The sequence below is a fragment of the Marmota flaviventris genome, chromosome 7 (genome assembly GCF_047511675.1).
Source record: "Marmota flaviventris isolate mMarFla1 chromosome 7, mMarFla1.hap1, whole genome shotgun sequence".
Classification (NCBI taxonomy): domain Eukaryota; kingdom Metazoa; phylum Chordata; class Mammalia; order Rodentia; family Sciuridae; genus Marmota; species Marmota flaviventris.
Window position 1 is genome coordinate 142,509,839 of NC_092504.1, and position 21,515 is coordinate 142,531,353.

The 21,515-nt window shown below is 45.7% G+C and overlaps 1 protein-coding gene across 1 annotated transcript; it reads left to right on the forward strand.

Annotated features, from left to right (window-relative positions):
* The first annotated feature begins 6,365 nt into the window (after nt 1-6,365).
* Nucleotides 6,366-11,043, forward strand: Il2 (interleukin 2). Its single transcript, XM_027955862.1, has 4 exons — nt 6,366-6,512; nt 6,601-6,660; nt 8,979-9,125; nt 10,933-11,043. Exons 1-4 carry the CDS (start codon nt 6,366-6,368, stop codon nt 11,041-11,043), a joined length of 465 nt encoding a protein of 154 aa, XP_027811663.1.
* The last annotated feature ends 10,472 nt before the right edge of the window (nt 11,044-21,515 follow it).

The following is a 21,515-nucleotide window of genomic DNA, read 5'->3' on the forward strand; positions in this document are numbered from 1 at the left end:
TACCACTGAGCCAGCACCCCAGCCCCGAGAATGTAGTCTTAATGGGGAGAAGCAATATGTCCAACTAAAAATCAGGATTTGTATTCTAAGTACGAAATAAGAATGAATATTAGAAGAAAATTAGCACTCTCTACAACAGAAAAAGGGGACAATTTTTTAAAATCCCCTTGGGCCTAAAGGAAATGAGTTTTTTAAGAAGTTCCAAAGTGATCCAGCGCCTCATAGCTGCCCAAGTGCCAAGTACTTAGAGTCTGTCCTCAGTGGAGAGGGGATGAAGATGGAGTTAGTTCTTTATCACAGGCTCTGAAGCCCTAGCCATCCCCCCCGTGTTTCTTCCCCTCCCCAGTAAGGCGTGGCACTTAATTTATATTCCCTCAGAAACGGTACCACAGAATCTCAGTCTAAGTCTTCCCTAAATGCCTTATTCGTCAAACTTAATTTCTGGGTGTTACATTTCCCCAAGAACTACTCCAGATACAGAGCAGCAAACTAACCTCCTGGAATTTAAAAGACACTAGGGTTTGTTCTGTGGATTTTTACAGGTTGTGCTGAGCGGGTCGACAGGACTTTCAGGGTTCAGCCCAACAGAGCATTTCTAATAGCTGAGAATTTAGTGACTACACCCAACACAGGCCCGACGGAAGGTGAATGTGGGAATACTGGATCACACTGTCTTCCCCCAGGTACGGCAATAAAAGTTATTCTTTATCTTCCGCATATTCTACAAAGAAAATGTCACTTTTTTAATTTTTTTGCCTCACTGGTAAAAATAGTTCCGATTCTCAAGATTTTTTTGTACTTTTATATCACTTCTTACCATTCTCATGGGTCTTTTAAATCAAAGAACGATTCCTCACTTGAAAAGGAATTAGAATTCTTAAGAATTATTATTTTTCTCCCACTCTATTCACAACATTTCATCATCATCCTGGACAAAGAAACGACTCCCCTGAGCACTGCGTCACGATCTCGGTGGAGAGACACTTCTCCTGGGCGTGCTCTGCATGGAGCTGCTTTCTTCTTCTAAAGCCATCCTCCCATCAGAGCACAACCGCAGGGTGGTCCCCCCGACTCCACACCCCACCTGTCTCCACAGGGCTCCAGGCTGCACCCAGGGTCGACCCTCTGTCTTAACAAAGGGATGCTACAAGTAATTAGTTAGGTATGCTCCACGTTTCAAAATCCCCCCAATGGTTTTATAATACCTACCCTATTTAAGGCTTCCAAGGGGGGTTCTGTAAAGAGTGAGAGAGAAAGAGGTGGGGGGCTCCATTTTCCCAGCTTAATTTTGCAGAGGTAAAGTGTTATTGATTGGAATATTTTCAGTCACTCTAGGCCTTTAGGATGGTTAGAAACTTTCTCGGATTCTTTGTAAAAGCTGATACCATGTCATCATACTGACTTACAAGATTTTACTCCTAGTATAAAATACCCATTCTGTTGGTGATGATCATGGATCACAATTTATGGATCAGAGATTTGTCAATGTCTGAATCCTTAAGAAAGAATTACAAAGATATATGTACGTACACTATATACACTCGTATATATACACTCAGCTAAGATTCCACTCTTCTCCATTCTGATGCTGTTGGTTATCAATAAATTGACCCAAGACATTCAATCTCATGGTTTCTCTTCTCATGTCTCCAAAAGGGGCCTTGCCGTAAGTTGAAGGCCAGTGGTTGGGTGTCTCAGAAAGAACAGGCAAGACAAGGCTTTAGGACCTCAAACCGCTCAAGAGCCTCAAAGCTCCAAGATACCTTCTTATCAGAACACGATTTCTTGATGCTGGGCTGCTAGCCCAGTCAGCCTATGAGAAGCAGATGACTCCGCGAGGCCGGGGCCACGACTGGCTGCATAGGTACATGGACTCGGGGAGGCCGATGGGCAGAATGAGACTGGGACTCTTGGTCTGTCCATGACCCTCTGCATCTGGGCAATCCTACATCACGAAGTCCCTTCTGTTTCTCCTCTTCGTTTTATTCCTGACTTTCCATTTGGCAAACTAACTCCATCACGATAATGATCTGTGCTGTATTTATTGGCTCTCTTCCCCACTGTGCTCAACGCATGTACTCACAAGTCATCTGTAAAACCATCTAAGTGAACCCCATCCTCTCAGTCCCTGCTACCGAACTGAAGATCCAACCCTGTGACGTAGAGAAGCTCAAACAGCCTGGCCAAGGGAGGAAGTGGATGCACAGCGTCCAGATGCATCTAGTGAGGAGTCCAGACACGGGCCAAGGACAGAGACTTGAGAATGACAGGCCTTTATATGAATGTAAAATCACTTATACACACGAGGCAAGATGATATATGTGACTCTAAGATTGGTGACCTAACCCACCACAGCTGCAGCTCTGCCGTGCAGGAGGTGGAGCAGCGGGGCCATGGGGAGGGAGGGAGCCTCCCCCACCCCAGCAGGACTGCCTCCTCATCACCCCCAAGCTGCTTGAGTGGGTCCTGAGAGATGTGATTTCTTGGCTTTCTTCCTCTTCTAGCATCACTGTCATCTGAAATGAAGTTTTTGCCTTGATCTACAGAAGCATTGAGTGATGTGTTAATGGATTTCTCTAGCTGGTAGGATTAGGTGATTTTCTTTAAGCTCTCTATTTTCCAAATTTCCTATAAGAAGTATGTTATTTTGTATTTAGAAAATAATGTTATAAATTTCAAAGCAAACAATCAGATGAGGACATTTTAAAAACTGTGTTATTTAAGAATGTGGGACAATCGACACCCTCAGTTGTATAACCAAAGACACTGCAGAAGAGGAAAGAAAGAGCAAACTGTCGATCAGGAGAACTTAGAAACAAGGCTGTGCAGGAAGAGAATGAGGTGCAGGCAAGCTGACCCGACTGGACACGGCAGCCTCAATTTCCCGGATTTCAATGAAAACATGTGCTGTGGCAGAGGAGAAGGCTAACATCTACCTGTAGCCCTTAGTGCCTAAGGAAAACGGAGTTCTTCTGTCTGTGGGACACACCGTCAGGAAATTCTTCAACTATTTTGCACTGAAAGGAGATTGCACATGCGAAACGAGATAAATGGATACAAAAGGACTTCAGCTCAAGGGTTTTGCAAATGTATCACTATTACTGTCAGAAGATAGTTCCGACCTACGTTAGAACTGTGCTAACTGCTGTGACTTGTCACAGGGGTCTTGTACTCACATAAAAGTTCACTTCCAAAGGCCTTGAAGATCCTCCCATTCTCACCACATTGAAATAGTGGTCCCTTGGTTGCCAAAGCAGACAGTTCCTAGGGTCACGCTTCCGTGTTGACCTTGGGATGCTGCACACCTAAAGGCCCACCCAGCTTCAACTCGCAGAGCACAAATCATTTCCTTATGCCAGATGCAAGAGGAATGTCAGGAGCCATCGAGTGCATCAGTATTTTTAGAAGACCCCAGAAAGAGCTTGAAAACCTGTGTGAGCTGTTGCAGCTATAGGGTGAATGGCTCTAGGTTCTTAGGATCCTAAAACTGGCCAGACAAGGTGCTCTCTGGTGAAGGGCAGTGATGCCCCGTGTCCCTGACAGGCTGTCACTGACAGGGGGAGGCAGGGCTGAGAGGTAGGCAGCATCCAAAGACACCAGTGTCTAATTAACCTCTGGAGAGATCAAATTTCTCAACAGCAAAGTGTGGCTTAACGAGTTAATGAATTTGAAAACACTTTGCAAATTTAAAAGCAGTAAGAGAATAATAATTTTTCTATCTCCAAAAGATTACGAACCTCATTCCATTTAGCACACCCAACAAGAGCATATACGACGGAGACAACTGTGGTCCCCGGCAGATTTACACAGGAGGCAGCACTTCACAGAGGAGCAGAGGTCTGCTGGAGATAAGTCTGTCCCCAGCCTGTACCTGGGGAAATTCAGACTCTCTAGGAAGCGGGACTCCCAGCTGCACTCTGCGGTCGCCTGCAGGTCCTCAGACCCTGTGCCCTCATCTCAAGGGAGAGAAGCGGATCTGAACTGAAACACCTACAGGCCTGCAGGGGACTGAGAAGAAGGCATCACCCTAGGAGTCCCGCTCCAGACCCAAGGGGAGTCTACAGAACTGAAGGACCACAGAAAGAGGTCCTTGGAGAGGTGGAGTCCTGAAAGTCCGCTTCGAGGGGAGGACCACATGCCGGAGACACCACATCTCTAGTGGCAGCCCGGGAGACTGGGCCTGCCCGAGTCAGAGAGGCTGAGTCAGAAGCGGCACCAAGCAACTAAAACAGCTTCTTGTAGAGTAGTGAAACTTGTGTGGTGTGACGACTGTGGCAGTGAGCAGTTACTACTGATCTTATCACCGCTGCAGCCAGAAAAGCCAGCCATTGTCAGAAGCATTAGAAATGGAAAGCATGCCACAGGGTGCGCAGCTCTCTCCCCAGCCTGAGAGAGAGAGAGAGAGAGAGAGAGAGAGAGAGAGAGAGAGAGAGAGCAAGAGCAAGCACGCAAGGCACTTCCATTACCACACCACTCACTTAACAAGAGGGATCAACTTGAGGGCCCAGAAACTCAACTTTCCCCAGGGTCCCCGCAGAGTAGCCATATGTCGCCCATTCTCTAGTGGAAATAGTTGGAAAATATAAGTGTTGAGGCTGTGTGCACATCAAAGGCCTCACGGGAAAGCCCCCACACAGGAAAATGTGTGGGCCTCACTTCTTCCATTCTGGAAGCCCGAGGGCTGCGCTGGCGGGGCCGGACAAGACACCAAGGCTGAGGGAAGCCACGGGTCACGGATGCGCGCATCTCAAGTAGCCCTCTCAACGAAAGTCCTGTGCTGTTCTTTGAAAGGTACCGGAGACATTTTGAATTCTTAGGTAACAAGAAAGGGTCATGCTACTTGTCCCTAATGCGGCTTCATCTCTTTCTACCCGAGAACTCCAATGCTCGTTTTAAAACCTTATGAAGGTGTTTTATATTCTCACTATATTTGCAAATGCATAGAGAGGTGCCACCGACCCATTTTTATGCTCTTTTAAGAGATTACATTTGAATGTTCTTTAAAATGCTTAACCCTCTCTGCCAAAATTCAGTTTGAAGTAACCGTCATTCTTCAAAACTTGACGTCACTGCCTCCTGAGGCAGCTCCCGGCTTCTGGCGGGCATTGCTTGTGTCCAGGCACCTATCTGTCCTATTATGCATCAGCTTACAAAAAGCACGAATGGTAAGAGTGGGGTTTGGAGCCAGAACATTCCACCTTCCTTCCAATCTTTGTTCTGCCCCTTACTGGCAGCAAGAGCTGAGTGGCCTTGGAAAAACTGCTGTACTTAACTTCTTGGATCCTCATTTTCTAATCTGCAAAATGGAAAACACTAAACTAGATATGAATAAGGCAGCGAAAATGCAGATGTTCAGGCAAGCCCTTCAAAATAGACACCCTCAGTTCTCCGCAGCCTAATCAGAGGTATGAACTCCACCATCATCCAGCCAGTGAGCACTCCACACTAAGTACCCTACCCAGTCGTCAACTACAAAAATGATGCTCCACATGTTTCACAACACTATGGCTCACTTGTAGTGTCCCAGATGCTTCAGAGGACAAAGCCAAATCTTTAAAGAGGTGAAGACATACTTAAAAACATGAATTGGCTCATCCATGACACATTTGGAGTCTGTTATGAAACCAGTATCCATGTCCTGGGATGCGAGTTTTTTCTCAGTACTTGTTAAACATCGAATTCTTAAAAAAGAAAGAACAATAGACATAAAGATATTTAAAGAGATACAGAAAGATGTAAAATTTGAAACAGCATGAGCAGTATCTCTGATGCAATAAACATTGTGCCTCCTAATACTCCAGCCCAGGAGGAAGCAATCTACATGTACATGCAATCAGCTCGCTGTGTAGATAGAGGCACAGCCGCCCTGCACAGGAAACCAGCATTCTTCCTGTCTAATCAACACATCTCCACTTCAGTCTTCTCACTCTTCACTCTTGCTCCTGTCCACCACAGCATGCTGCTTACATGTCAGCAGACTTTTATGACAAAGAGAAATTTTTCATGAGTTACTTTTTGCATCTCCACCCCCTTAAAGAAAAGAGGAAAAACTGTTTCATACAGAAGGCGGTAGTTGTATGAATGAAAACTCCGCCTCAGTGTGGGTTCAAGTAAGCAAGAGGGACTTCACCTACATCCATTCAGTCAGCTCATGGGGGGTTTAAAGAAATTCCAGAGAGTCATCAGGAGAGGAAAAACAAAGGTAATGCCACACAGGTAGAGTCTTTGAAAATATGTGTAATATGTAAAACACTTTGACACCCCCGTATTATTTTTCCAGAATTAGCAGTATAAATTGCTGTCCTGCTCGGGAGCTCCCTATCACACTCTCCAATCACTACTCCGGTAACCTTGACTCTACCGCCATGCACACCATGCCGCTGCTGTCCTTCCTCGCACTGACACTCGCACTGGTTGCACACGGTGCACCCACCTCCGGCTCTGCAGAGGAGACAAGGCAGCAGCTGGAACAACTGCTGCTGGACTTGCAGATGCTTTCGAGAGGTGTCAGTGTGAGTACTCTTCCTTTCCAACTTCAGCATTGAGCTGCTTTTTCTTGGTGGAGTTCACTTTTAATTACAATGTCTTATGCTTTCTCAGAATCAAGAGAATTCCACACTTACCAGGATGCTGAAATTCAAATTTTACATGCCCATGAAGGTAAGTACACTTTTCTACATTTGATTTATGTTTTAATAAAATTAAAAGCAACATGAAAATTTGGATACTGAATGCATCATCTGAGGAAAAATGAGTAACTTCAGTATCTTTTTTCAAAAAAAACTAAGTTTGATAATGGGGCTTCTGTTAAGATGGTTTGCCTCCATTTCTTACATGTGTTTTGGAAAAAAGGGAATGAGAAGAAAATGTAAAAGTAGTATTGTCACTTTGTTGCTGGGACAATTTAAATAGAAGATATGTTGATTTACTGTTTTAGTTAAAATGTAAGACTCTAGAGATATTTGATCATATTATTTTTGCCTATAAAATGTAAAAATTGACTTCGAAGGCACTTTTAAAAGTGCTTCGTGCTGTAGGGAAGGTCCTCGGAACCTCCTTGAGAGCAGCTGGCAGCACAGGGGCTGAAGTGACCTCCCAGCTCTGCCTGTCCTGGAGCTCATGACCCTGGGCCCACTACTACCGTCTTTACATGTTGGTCTCCCTTCTACCTACATGAATGGTAACTGTGCATACTAAGAGTCTTGTGAGGATTAGGAATGCTACCTGTTGATTTAAACACCAAGGAGTGTGAGCTCTGGTGAGTAGTAGTGAAGATGAAATTCTTACTGGGAAGCAAGAAGTACAATTTTGGACTTATATACCTTTCTGCCAGTAGAACTGGAGACTTACAATTTAGGACCAAAATGTGTCTTGCATCCCTGTATTGAGACTCATTATCAAGCAACCCCTTGAGATGAAGAGCCTCATTGGCTTGTTCTGGGATTCGGATAGGCACAGGGCAGTAACAGGTCACCCAGGCTCTAGAGTGCCTCACAGGTGCCAGTTTCCCAGCAGTTGTGCCAGTCAACAGAGAACGGGCACAACTTTGGTGCCAGAAACCTTATCCCAGGGTCATTCTAAGACCAGAAAAAAAACGGGATTTCCGAGGGCAAAGATGAACCTGCTGATCCACTTCTGAGAAATCAAGGGAACTGCTGAAGCTACTGTACTGAAGATAAAAAGGGAGAGAGCAGAGGAGCTCTCGCTCGGTCAGAGCCACACGGCTTTTTACTTCCACAAAAAGACACTAGACTGTTTTCTGAAGGGAATGGCTCCAGATTGCTCATGCCCAAAAGTCAAGCCCTGAATACAGAAGTGTCGTAGCAAGTTGAAAGGGCAGTGGACAAGCATGTCGAGAGACCTGTGCTGTCCAGCTCATGTTCCCTCTGAAGACTGGCTGAGAGACAGCGTGAGATCAGGTGTGTCATTTAGAAGGCAGTGGAATCCTTTGAATCTAACTTTCTAAATGACAGCTCAAACTGTTTGAAACCAAAGGTAATGGGATAAATTATATTCATTTGTTCCTTTAGCCACCATTCACATATACAAAAATCTTGGAAATTAATACAAATATTTTTGTTAAATTTTGGAAATTAATACAAATATTTTGTCCAAAGGATGCTATATCAATGCTATAATGAAAAAGAATTAAAACTTAACCCTACTTCTACCTACTTGTGTGGCCTTGGGGAAGGCACAGATTCTGAGACACAGATTCTTAGTTTCCTTATTTATAAGATGGAGACGACAGTACCGCACTGCTGATCTCAGAATACGGCTGTGAACTCCAAGGGGCTGGCTTAGGGGAAAACACTTTGTGGAATTTTTGTAGAAATCATGTTTTACCGTAGAGGTACGCAATATTATCTGCCTACCTATCTTTATCAGGAGACCTGTCCAAAAATCCTGTGCAAATATTGTGATTTTTTATTTGGTTGGGACAAATAATTTTTTTACATGCATCTTAATGTAGCAATTATAGGAAATTAAAATTTAAGACCAAAATGTGTCTTGCACCACTGTATTGAGACTCATGATCATATGGTCACAGTAGCCTGACCTGCACAATTTGGGGACTGTGACAGATGGCCTCTGAGAGCTCCTGTTGGCCCTCACCATCCTGTGAGTCTCATCTCTCCAGTTCTCAGGTGTTGGACTCCCAAACCCAGCTGCTCTGGCTCCTGAGGGCTCTATGCAGCCTGGAAAGGTAGCCAGTCCCCGTCCGCGATTTCCGTTTGGTGAAGTGAAATGGGAGGCTCGTTAGTTGTTAACCAACAGTTAATTCTAATAATTGGTGCTCGAGCCCTGGTTCTGCCAGTTTCGTAACGTGAACTACAGGGTCCACCCTTGCAGCAACACTGAGGACAGGGAGAAAGGGAGAAGCTGGGCCCACGGGGTGATGAATTAGGATTAACTTCTGATTCTGGCCTTTAGTGTGTGGTAAACTGAGCTAATAATTATCATTCTTATTATTTTAGGCTACTGACCTGGAACATCTTCAGTGCCTAGAGGAAGAACTCAAACCTCTGCAGGAAGTGCTGAATGTACCTCAAAGCAAAAACTTTCACTTGAAAGATACCCCGAACTTCATCAGCAACATCAACGTGACTGTTCTGAAACTAAAGGTAAGGTTTACTCACTTTATTTGCTTCCTGGAAATATGATAAACGGCAGCGGGGGAAGTACTGCATTTTAAAGTACAGTACGTGTCTTTTGGCATTGTGAGGTATCCGTGCATTTATTTAGCCAGCATTCAAAGTACTCCGTGAATTCGGGTCCTCCTCCATGTGGGGTGATGCACTGACCCGTGGTGGAGCTGGGAGCACCTCTGGAGGCTTTGAGGCCACATGGCCTCTCCACGGCCTCCATCGCCTCTCAGAGCAATGTCAAACTGGAGGCAGAGAAAGCATGGAACTGAATCTCACAGAAAGCAGGCAGATGTCACTATGTATTTCCAGTTCCTCAAACCATTTACCAGAATCACCAAGACTGATCACTTGCAAGGATTTTCAAGTGAGGTTTCTTGATCATTGATGAAAGGACTGATCATAAGAGAGCTGTCTCCAAACATGGCAGCCATTAGAGTGAACAAAAGATTAAATAGTCTACTATTTAGAGGCCCGCTTTCAGGCCTCTAAGTATTTTTAAATGCATGGGAAGCATGAAATAAATAGAGGATGTAGGGGAGGAGAAAGGGGTTCCCAACTCGTTCCTCATCCCATCTGACAAGTACAAAACTCATGAGTTAATAAGTACTTCCAAAGCAGCATGATTTTAATTTCAGCAAGTTTCTAAAAGTATGTAACTCCAGTTGTTTCCAAATAGAAATCACTTTATTAGTGGACTGTTTCAGTTTCAATCTTTAAAAAAACACATTGAGATCAAAGTCATGCAGACCTTGACAGACTCAGTCCTTTTCTATGCTGAGAGGTTTGCTCTGAACTCTTTGATTAACATCAGAAAACTCATTCTAAACTCATGATACAAATTTAAGATAAAATCACACGAAAATTATAAAACTGTGCGTCGGAAGCCACATACACTACTAAAGAAAAAACCCCAAGAGATTACGATATTTAAATAATTATGTGTAGCAATTAAAAGGAATGCAATGTCTTATTTGATTTATAAGGAATTGCTTCAAATTTGAAAAAGCTATTCCTTATATCTCACTGTACGTCAAAATGTTCCCTTCTTAGATCCTCAGTTAGAAGCAGTGTTAAATTTCAACAGAGGTTAGTTTCCATGAAGTCACTTCCGAGGAAGGAGTTTCTAAGAATGGTGGGAGTTGGGAAACTCACCTGCATTGACCCTGTGCCGACTCATAAAGCTGCTTTTCCGTGAATTTCCCCACAGCGAGCTTGTGCTCACTTGCTCTGGGCTAGTTCTACCCTGATTTGAATTAGGAGATTTATTTTGTATAATAATAATTAAGGTTTAGAAAGAAACACATTCGTACATAACGATTCATCCATTAAGTGGACTGCTAGGAGGTTATTAAGGTTTAGGAAAGAAGAGCATATATGTCATAACAGTTCATCCATACAACCTATTCTCTATAGCTATAGATGTATTCCCAGAGGAAAGGGATCAAACAACTGTACTTCACTATGATATTTAATAAAATATCTACCTAGAACTGTTTTTATTCAAATATTTGTATCAATTTCAGGGGAAAATCTTGTGGTCATTGAGAGAAAAATTAACAAATGCGAAAAATAAATGACAATTGAAAAAAAGTAGCAATGACCTGATGTCATAGTAAAATGTGTGATTTTGGCACATGACATTGATCACGACAAGAAAAAGGTGAATGACAACTATGTTTAACAAGCTTAAAGACAAAGGCTATAAGCCCACAGACTTCCGTTAGAGTAATCACATATGAGACAGACCACTCTAAACTTACACGATTCAAATGCTTTTTCACAGGGATCCGCCACGACGTTCACTTGTGAGTACGCCCAGGAGACAGCGAACATTGTAGAATTTCTGAACACATGGATCACCTTTTGCCAAAGCATCATCTCGAAGCTCGCTTGAGAATTAGGTGCCTCCCGTGTATAACATCTAAATCTATTTATTTAAATATTTAAAATTTATATTTATTTTTGAATGTATGGTTCACTACCTTTTGTAACTATTATTGTTAATCTTCAGATTATAAATATGGATCTTTTAAGATTCTTTTGTAAGCCCTAAGGGCTCTAAAATGGTTTCAATTAAATTATTTATCCCAAAGTATTTATTATTATATTGAATTATTAAATATAGGATCTATGTAGGTTTGTTAATAAAGGTATTTAATAAAGTTGGTGAATATAAACAAGTCCAGATGTTGGTTATTTGGGGAACAGCATGGAGTGAGCACTGAAATTTTTCTGAATCACTTATGTGAACTCTTTGATGGCTGCAATGCTTATGAAATCACTCTTCTCTGGGAAAAAGCTCAGCCATTTCCCTTTCAAAAGGTGATTAGACCCCTGGTTCTGGTTTGGAAAAAACCTTATAGGCCTGTAATATTTTCCTTCTTAAATTTAAACAAAGTGCTAAATACAAACATTTTGAAACATTTTGTCTGTTTTTTAGTACTGGGAATTGAATCCAGTGGTGCTGTACCACTGAGCTACATCTCCAACCCTCTTCTTATTTTTTATTTTGAGACAAGTTCTTGCAAAGTGGCTGAGGCTGGCCTGAACTTGCAATCCTCCTGCTTCAGCCTCTCAAATTGCTGGGATTCCAGGTGTGCACCACCACACCCCGCCTTTGTCTGTTTTGTCTTACTAAAACAAAATGTGTGAGGCTGGATACTTTATATAGAAAAGAGGTTTATTTAGCTGAGTGTGGACCTTCAAGAGCATGCTTCTAGCATCTGACGACTTCATGGCAGATGGCATCACAATAGTGAGAATGTGTTCGGAAAAGAAGTTCAGAGGATGGGCCAGACTTACTCAAAACAACTCATTCTTGCAGAAACGAATTCAGACCCCCAAGATACGACCTCTTCTCTTGAAACCGCATTAGTTCATTCGTGAGGGTGGAGCTTCCATGACCTAATTACTTTCTACTAGGCTCCACCTCTTAAATGACCGCCACCTCAACGTCACCACACTGGGGACCAAACTCGTAGCACAATCACTGGAGAACAAACGATATCCAAACAGTAGACTCCCCACAGGATCCGTGTGCCTCTCCATCTGTTCTCCCTCAGTTACACTTGGTGTGTCCTCCAGGGCCCACCTGTGTGGCCTCTGTCAAGAGCCTCCTTCCCGTCTGATTTCGTGGGGTCCTGCCACCGGGGAGCCCTGGTAGGAGGCCTCAGGGAGGAGGCTCCTAACTCCCTCTGTCCGCAGTTCCTTCCGTGGTGGCTGTGTCCCTCACAATGGCACTCTGGATACTTTTTCCCTCTGGGCTCCAGTGATCTTTCCTTCACTTTCCATTTCAAGCTCTGGGGTGCCAACCCTTCTGCTATCACCAGCTCCGGGGTACCTGCACTATCCCCTCCAGGGTCCTGACCTTCGACAGAGCTCTTGTCTGTATCGATCCTCCTGATGGGCATCTGGTTCTTGCTAGGACTCAGGTCCAGCACTTGTGCTATAAACAGTCCTGGAAGGTGGACCCTCAAAATAGGATTCTGGGACTGGGGTGTTCATGCATTCAAAGAATACAGCCTGGCAGGACATGGGAACCTATGGGGTCTAGGAGCACCCTGACCACTCGTCCGATGGTCAGCCGCAGCATGGGATGGAATGCAGGGGGAGGCCAGGGTTGTGAGATGGAATGACGGTGACATTAAGCTGCAACAGCAACAGTAACTGTAAGACTTGTGACTATCATCTAGACTCCCTGGGGCTCCGGCAGAGAACAGGGAAAGAAAGAGAAGCTGGAATGTGCAGTTAAAATCATTTGGGCGTTGATAGTCGAGTAAAGGCTTGGGTTCCACTATGGTCTCCTCAGTGACACTGAAACTCAGAGCTGCCACACTGGACTAGATCCACACTGTGGCCGCCTTTCACCCACCTAGGAGAACACGGATATGGTAACTGTGCTGCCTGTGGGACACTGGCCTCCACAGAACTCGGTGGTGGCTGTCCTCTTGGGTCAGAACCATGGCAGATGGCGATGCCCTGGCCTCCCTGAGAACAATGCGGCCCTAAAGTGAGGAGGGCCGGAGGCCACCCAGTCCTCTGAGACGCAGTGGAGGCTGTCAACACAGCGAGCTCCAGGGCAGAGTGCCAGCCACAGTGTCCCACGCAGAGGACCGACCGCAGGGATGCTGATGCAGACCCCTGAAGGTCAGGAGAGACTTCTGCTGGGCAAACGTGGACGTGGGTGTCCTCTTCCTAGAAATGGCCTACTTTATAGACCTCAAACCTCTGCTTTGGGGGGAGGCAGCTGGGTTCCTTCCAGGAATAACCTGTCATATTGTCACGTGTGTGTACTATGAAACTTCCCCCAAGCCTTTTGGAAGGGACATTTACCAGTGAGATCATGCCTGAGGCACGGAAACATCCAGAAATTCTGGTGGGTTATTAGGTAAGGGCTGTGAACTAACTGCACTGTGAGCCACCGGGAGGAGTGGGAGATGATCTCACCACAGCATCATCGGCACACTTTCTTCAGTCTGGAAATTGGTTTAAAAACCTGACTGCACAGTGGTCCATGGTTCAGCACTGCTCTCCAAGCCACGTGGGGAGCCGCAGCAGCCACACCGTGATGCTGGAGAACCCAGGGTCCTTGATGCACTGTCTGGGCATCTCCAGAGCTGGTCCAGCAACTGCGGACTAACAGGACACATCTCCTGGAGCAGCCTGAGGACCACGCAGCAGACGTGAACCAGGGGCAGCTCCAGAATCTCCAGACATCTCAGTACCTTCTCTCAAGTGTAGTATTTTGACTATGATGCACTAATCAGCAACAACAGATGTTTGAATTTTGTTTTATATACCAGAGAAATGTTCTCAAAACGGTCTTGAAGAAACGATGGACTATTCCATTTTTTAACCTGTATTCATGAGTATTCCATGCATCCTAATCTTGCACCAAAGACAGTTTAATAACAAATAAGTTTTAAGTAATATAGGCACAGTTTTTTAATAAAAGTTTCACATAATGAAGCTATTTCGCAAAAAAAAAAAAGAGGGGGTGCATAAAATCGACAACGCTTGAGCAGTGAAATATGGTGTGGAGATCACAGGGGAAGGGGAATATCAGCCCAAATCCCTGTCAAGAGGGTCCATGGGGTGACAGACCCTCCTAGGGTACCTCCTGTGGTGTCGAGTATCGCACTGTCCCTTTCTCCTTCGAGAGCACACTCTGCAGAGAGCATAGCAGAGTGACAGGCTACCCTGTTGTGGTTTGCATTTACACGTCTGAAGCCAGAGAAGAGCTTACTTGTCTTGCCCAAGCTCTATCAATTCTACTGCCCTCTGCTATAGTTAGCCTGGAGAGTACTCAGCCATCGTAAGATTTCAGAACATTGTGCTGGTCCATTACACTGGAGGTGCTGTACACACTGGATCTGGCAAGTAGAAGTGCTCCCTAAGACCAGTGCCCGAATAAGACATCTGGGCTCCAAGGAGGAAGATAAAATCCTATCAAAGTCTAGGGAGTATCTCAAAAGTAAAGTTTCTAGGGACCCAGAAGTTTCATGCATGCGAGGAGAGTCCTCTAAAGTGGAGAACAGGTGCTGCACCTGAAATGCCCACTACATAGAGGTACAAAGCCCTGTGTGCCTCCAGAACTTGAGTTGCTACTCTGGCCTATTTTTTTGGTTACCCATAATCTGCCAGTTGTCAGTGAAGCCCAGAGCAAAACAGGGCTCCAGAGCAGGCCCAGGCCTTTCTATAAATTGTTCAGCAATTTGGCCTTTCTGTCCCAGCAGAGCCATGGTATCCAAAGTGTTTGTGACAGAGGTGCAGCAAAAGACTGGAGAGTCCCCACAGAATCATCACACCACCCTGCGGTGTTTAGAAAAAGCCAGGTCTTACTCCGCAGAGAACTCTCCATCTAAAAGCAGCTTCTGGCAGAACCCTCGGAGAGGAAAATACCGACCATAGGACACCAAATGATCATGCAGCCTGCACCAGCAAGCACGCACTGGTCATTAACTGAGGCACGAAACGAAGCTGGGTGGACACAGCAGGACGCGACAGGCCTGGGCGGGCCCCAGGAGCATAACAGGTGGCTGGGACCCTCATGGTGGCTTCACTCCTCTACCTCGGCCAGCTCCTTTGGCTTCCTGGGCAGCTTCCTACTACAGGTTAAGAGGAAGAGGAAGTAAGAGCCTGGTGCCCAAATGGATCTGCAGCAAGGGCTGGGCCATGCAGGATGGATGACCCAGAACTGGGACGCTGCTGGAAGTGGGACGTTTGCAGCAGGCCGGGCCCCTGTGCCAGAGGCCAGGCACCAGCCTCAGTCCGCACTCTGCCAGCCCCTCCCCGTTTCCCTGAGGCAGCACGGTGGGCTTATTCTCTCTCCGCCTCCTGAAGCCTCATTCCTCACTCGACTTCTCTCTGGGGAGTGTGAGTGCAAGAGGGGGCTGGCTCTGCTCACCCCTCCTTACCCAGGGCCTAGCCCCTAGCCCTCCAGCAGAGCTTCTCCCTTTCTACCCAAGAAGTCACATCCCCTGTGCTGCTCTCCCTGTCCCACCTATGCCCCGCCCCACTCTCCAGCTTGTATTTCAATTCCTGGGCTGCACCTTGGGCTGACCCCAGCTCCCCGTTCCCTTCTGGTGTCGTGACAGGCATTTTGCATGGAAAAGCCACTTGGGAAAGGCAGAGAAGGAAGGGTGAACTGAGGGTTTTGTGAAACACTACAAAACAGTGCAGTTGGTTGACATGTGGGAAGTGACAAATGAATTTGTTAGTTGATCAAGGATTTGAAAAAAAAAGAAAGAAATTGGACAAAGACTAGGGACAAGGTATATGACTGAACCCCTGTGGACAGATATCAAGAAGCTATTAATGTCCCACTGTATGTACAGCTTTCATTATTCAAGTGGACACTCCATCCATTCCTGCCAGTAGCCTCTTCTCCCCAGCCATCCAGGGCTTCCTCCCCCGGCCCCGGGAGAAGGCAGCATGGGAACAAGGATGGAGACTATGTATGAGCCCAAAGCCACCTTCTCAAGTGCTTCCCTGGCCACTGCCACTGCTGAGTGTCCAACCTCTCCAAACCAAAAGCCAATGAGGAGCTTTCTATACGCACAGCTCCCCAGAGGAGCCAGTTGGCTACTTGCTGGTAGGCTGTCACCTTGGACTCCGCAGGGAGTGATGCTGGTTTGTGCTCAAGGGTGGGCCCAGGTCAGCCCATACTCTAGGCACAGACCTTCTTTCTCTACCTAAATTGCCCTGTAGCACAGCATTAGGAGCACCATGGAATGTCTTATTAATCACAATGCTGCTTTCAACCAAAGAGCACATTTTATGGCAAAAGAGGCTGGCATGGGATCATGCTGAAGGATCTCAGTATTGCTCTGTGTTCAGAAGCAGGTGGCTCAATAAAACCATGAGTGGCCTGCCATCATGAGGTCTAATGACATCCCCAGCTTGGAAACAATCCTGTGAGGATGAAGCGTGTCAAACCAGCAGTCAGCGCGTAGCAGTCTCCCCACAGCCAGGGTGCACAGGTCTGGGATCCAGGAGCAGGATAAGAGGGGCTTTTTCATATGGTACTCAAGAATTTGTTCTTTTAATCTCCCACGCTAGAGACTTCAGCTTGGTCAGTTTTGAGGCCCTAGAGCTCAAGGAGGCATGTAACCTCAATTTCTACCAGAAAATTAGTGAAATGAAAGCTGAGACTTCCTTTTGGCCAGTGGGGGGTTTTTCATGCAGTTAAATCATAGACAGGTAAAGGACCACGTTCTGACTGAAGTGACTGATTGGGGGTGAAAAGGGGAAATTGAGCCCTGCTATAAAATAGCGCAATAGCTACAAGATAGATACCCAGAAAATAGGCACAAAATAGAAACCCAGAAAATCCTGTTAGCTCTCTCCTCAATAGTACTGCCAAAGAAAACTGGAACAATCTTCAGATTTCAAGAACACCAAAGACAGACACTACAGAATTGAGATGCAAAGTACACCACCAGACAAAGAAGTCACCCACCCAGGGGAACAGCTGAGGATCAGGGGACACACAAAGAGCAGAGGAGGAGGACAGGCATCACTGCCAACTTCCTTGACTAGCTACTGGGGTGGGGATCCAGGAACACCTTGAGAGACTGATGTGACTCCATTTTTGAGAACCAGCCTCTACCTCAGAGCAAAGCCTGTCCAAAGGGCGGGGGGCGGGGGTGGTGTGTGACCCTTGTTCTTAGAAAACCCACGGAGTGTTCCTAGGCACATAGCCCCCCTGCTGAGTTGTTTGTCTGTAAATAACAGGAGAGGTCTGTGGTGCCAGGTGTCCCTGACTCTGCAACGCTAGTTCCTGGAAAGACCAAAGAATGTGTGAGGCCTAAGGCCTGACCTGATGACCCATAGCAACCCCCTAGCAACAACCAATCAGCGTGAGACAGGGAAGATGTCTGGAACGCCAGGGGACCCCCCCAGTAGTCTCGGTGATTGATAATATGTTAGGAAACCGTGTAATTCAGCACGGACACCCTTGCAAATCCTCGCGGCTTAAACCAATCAGTTCAAAGGTATCCACCCCTTGAACTCACCAATCACCCTTACCCAACTTGTTCCCGCCAGTGAATGTGCTAATCAACGTTAAGAGTGGTTGTTTGATTTTCCCGCAGTGTGAAATGATTTGCTGTGTCATTTGTCATTTGCGTATCCCCCAAAACCTATAAAATCTCACTGAACAAAGGACTGAGACTCACTCCTCGGAACCGCTGTGTCGGGAAGGGTTGTGAGTCCAGGCTCGAGCTTGCGATAAAGACTCTTGTGTGCTTGCCTGGGATTCGGCTCCTGGAGGTCTTTCGGGGGGCCCCCCAGGTCCGGGATTTCAGCCTGAAGCAGGAGTGCAAGGGTAAGGTTAGGTTGGTGACCTGGAAAGAAAAGAGCTGCAGCTCCTAGCTTGAGATGGGCAGCAGGGACCTTCCGCACAGGGCAGCATCCGAGCACAGCCAAGGGGTCTGGCCACAGCTTCCTGCCTAAGAGTAACAGACACTCTCACTTGGATTCATTAACATTTTAAAAATCCATCGGGGGGAGACTAACACAATCATAGGCACATTTTTTTACCATGTGAAAATTGGCACAGGTGCAATGAGAAAGTGCAACAGCTTGTGAATACGTTCATCTCCAGTCCCAAAATATGTACCGGCTGTTCACCCCCGATTCCTTGTTATTCTGCCCACAGGGCAGCTATCTTACTGTGTGAATCAATGCAGTAAATAAATTTTCCTAACACCATCTTTGTCAGCATGTTTTGATTTGTATCCTGCACGAGCTAAAGTACCCACAGAATTGGTGACACTTTTATTTTACTTGTTTTTCTCCCTTTTTGTCCCAAACTACATCAATTGGAACTCATTTTGTCTCTGTGTGAAAATCACTGGTGATGCCTAACAATTTAGGTTTCAAGAAAAATATTGCGAGCATGCACACACACACAAAATACATACACAGGTGACTGTATGACCAATGTGATTCTGCAAACTGTACAATCAGAATAATAAGAAATTATACCCCATTTGATTCAAATGTATGAATTGTCAAGATCATTGTACTGTCATGTGTAACTAATAAAAAAATTTTTAAAAAGACATAAAAGAAAGACATACACACACACACACACACACACACACATCTCCAAGCTGAAGAGCAGAGAAAAAAGGTAACAAGAAAAGGCAAAACAACAACCATAACAAAACATAGGAAAAAAGGTACCAAGTGAAGGATATGAAAACAGCAGCCCCAGGGAGAAGGGAGGACCGTGGGCCCCAGGTTTGGATTCCCACCATTTCCCAGCCAAAATGGGCTCTGAACTTTCACAACTTTCCTTGCTACAACTTTTCTCTGACTGCCCAACAACACATGCCGCTGTGATTAAGGTATATGACTAAGTCTCACTGCACATTCCGGTGTGATTGAGTCTCACTGAACCCTGTAAAATCAGGTGCCTCTTGTAACAGTGCCGTTTTCTCTCCTGGAAATGTGCTGTTCTGCTGCTTAATAAAGAGAGCCTTGCTGATCCCTTGAGGTCTGTCCCTGTTTGGGTTATTTTGCTTTCATTATGGTGCCAGAACCTAGGAACGGGAGTTAAGGGGTTTTACCCCTCCCCATCTCAATGACCCCTTCCCCAACAGTCATGTCATGTGGCTGACCAGTCCTGGGAAGTGACCATTGATCATTCAGCACCCCTGTGATTCTCTGAGGTCAGGGAAGCTCCCGACCAGGGCTCCTGTGGCTTCAGCTGAATTCCCAGACGGACTGTTCGCCCCTTCCCTTATAGAAGGAGACCCTTCACACCCTCTGCAGTCCACTTTGGCTAAACGGCGGCCAGTATGTGACCCCAAACTGACCCCATCCTTGAGCCAGGTTTTTGCTGCCCTATTGCTACATGGACGGAGCAGGAATCTGTATGAAGTCCTTTGTTAGTGTGGGAGGCACCCTCTTTCTACCCTTTCCTCCCAAATCTGCCACTTCCCTTACACCCTTAAGACCTCTGGGTCAGAAAGTATTTCTTGCCATTTTGTTCCCCTAAGCACACCAGCCTTCTCGTTCTTCAGAGGAAGGATCCCTTGTGCTTTTTCTTAGAAGTGCCCTGCCCAAGACCTCCGCCCTTGGCTTGTCCAGACCCTGGGTTCCCCTACGACCACCACCACTCAGAGACTGTAGCAGGGGACGCCCGCTCCTTCTCTGGTGGAACTCTGGTGATGATCAAACATCAGGGGGAAAGGTGGGAAATGGTAACCAAATGCTTTGATCTCAAGTTGCCACCCCGTCAAACCTCCCCTACATGAGGTCTCCTATCAATGGGACCCCTCAGGTTATCTCATAAATAATTTTAAGGACTTCTGCCTCATTAGGCTTACTTCTCAGATCTGGCCACAATATACACTAGAAAACCTAAGTCAGTAGTCCAAATTCAGAATTCTGGACCTTGGATCCAAAAATTCTCCAGGAGTTAGACAATTTCCTCCAACAAAATGGCAAATGGCCTGAGGTTCCTACCTCTAAGCTTCCTTTCACCTTTGCTCTAAGCCCTCATTTGCCAGCCCTGCTCTGCTCTACGATTAATTCCCACGGACTCCCTGCTCCACAAGCCCCTGGTCAGACCCTCCCCCAGCCTCTTCTTCATTTACAGCCAAGAGGTGGGTGGGATTCCCCTTCACCCAGGGGTTGGGAAAGTCAGTCCTGACTTGCTTGTTTCTTTTCTGTGGAAGAAATTTGTGTGTGGGACAGAGGAAGGCCTGAGATAACTAAAGGCAGTGGCCAGGGCCACTCCCGGTGCTGCATGAAGGTCTCATGTTCCCAGTCGGACCCCAACCGCCCTCAGGGTACCAAATATCGGCCACCATCTGGCCCTAAACCCATCTGTGTTTCTGATCTTCTACCCCAGTTCTGTCCATACTGTCTCTTAAACAGGGACCCATTGTGAGATGTTCTCAAGATAGAGTTCCCCTTGCTTTAAAATGAGATTCCCCTCAGCTGGAAAAAGACAGAAAATCTGTCTCACTCAGAGTGAAACCACCCTTCATCTGTCCTAGTTCAAAAATCCACATTATTTGTTTTCTCTAGTGGAGACTTCACCCAGAGCACTGACTGCTTCCCTCTTCAAATTGAGGAGCACAATATGAAATCATGGTCCTGTGAGTATGAGGACTCAAAAGGACAGAGGGGACATGCAAGGAATTTTGAGGGCACAACTAGCTGCCAAATGTCCTCCCTTTGATTAAAATAGTTAACCCCAGTTAGAATGATCTTCTGCATCCAAACTTGGCCTGATTACCAACTGGGAAACCAATTTGAGACCAAAAGGAAAAAAAGTGCCACTCTTAAATTCAAGTGGCTTATGGGACCTAAATGGCTGGCTTTCTTATCTCTGCTTGGCAATCTACCACCCTGCTTTCTTTTTTCTTTTAAATTTTACTTACTGACTTATTTATTTATATTATATATGACAGTGGAATGCATTAAAATTCTTATTACACATACACCGCACAATTTTTCATATCTCTGGTTTTTAACATAGTATATTCACACCAATTTGTGTCTTATAGATAATAATGATCATCACATTCCACCATCATTTCTAACCCCATCCCCCCTCCCTTCCCCTCCAACCCTTCTGCCCTACCTAGAGTTCATCTATTCCTCCCATGCTCTCGTTCCCTATCTCACTAAGAATCAGCCTCCTTATATCAAAGAAAATATTCGGCATTTGGTTTTTTTGAAATTGGCTAACTTCACTTAGCATTATCTTCTCCAACTCCATCCATTTACCTGCAAATGCCATGATTTTATTCTCTTTATTGCTGAGTAATATTCCATTGTGTATATATGCCACATTTTTTTTATCCATTCATCCACTGAGAGGCATCTAGGTTGGTCCCACAGTTT

What these genes read in the sequence shown, in the direction of transcription:
- Il2 (XM_027955862.1), top strand. Translation starts at nt 6,366, where the DNA reads ATGCACACCATGCCGCTGCTGTCCTTCCTCGCACTGACACTCGCACTG. An exon ending in AATTTTACATGCCCATGAAG is followed by an intron (nt 6,661 to 8,978) that starts GTAAGTACACTT and finishes TTATTATTTTAG; the next exon opens with GCTACTGACCTGGAACATCT. An exon ending in TGACTGTTCTGAAACTAAAG is followed by an intron (nt 9,126 to 10,932) that starts GTAAGGTTTACT and finishes GCTTTTTCACAG; the next exon opens with GGATCCGCCACGACGTTCAC.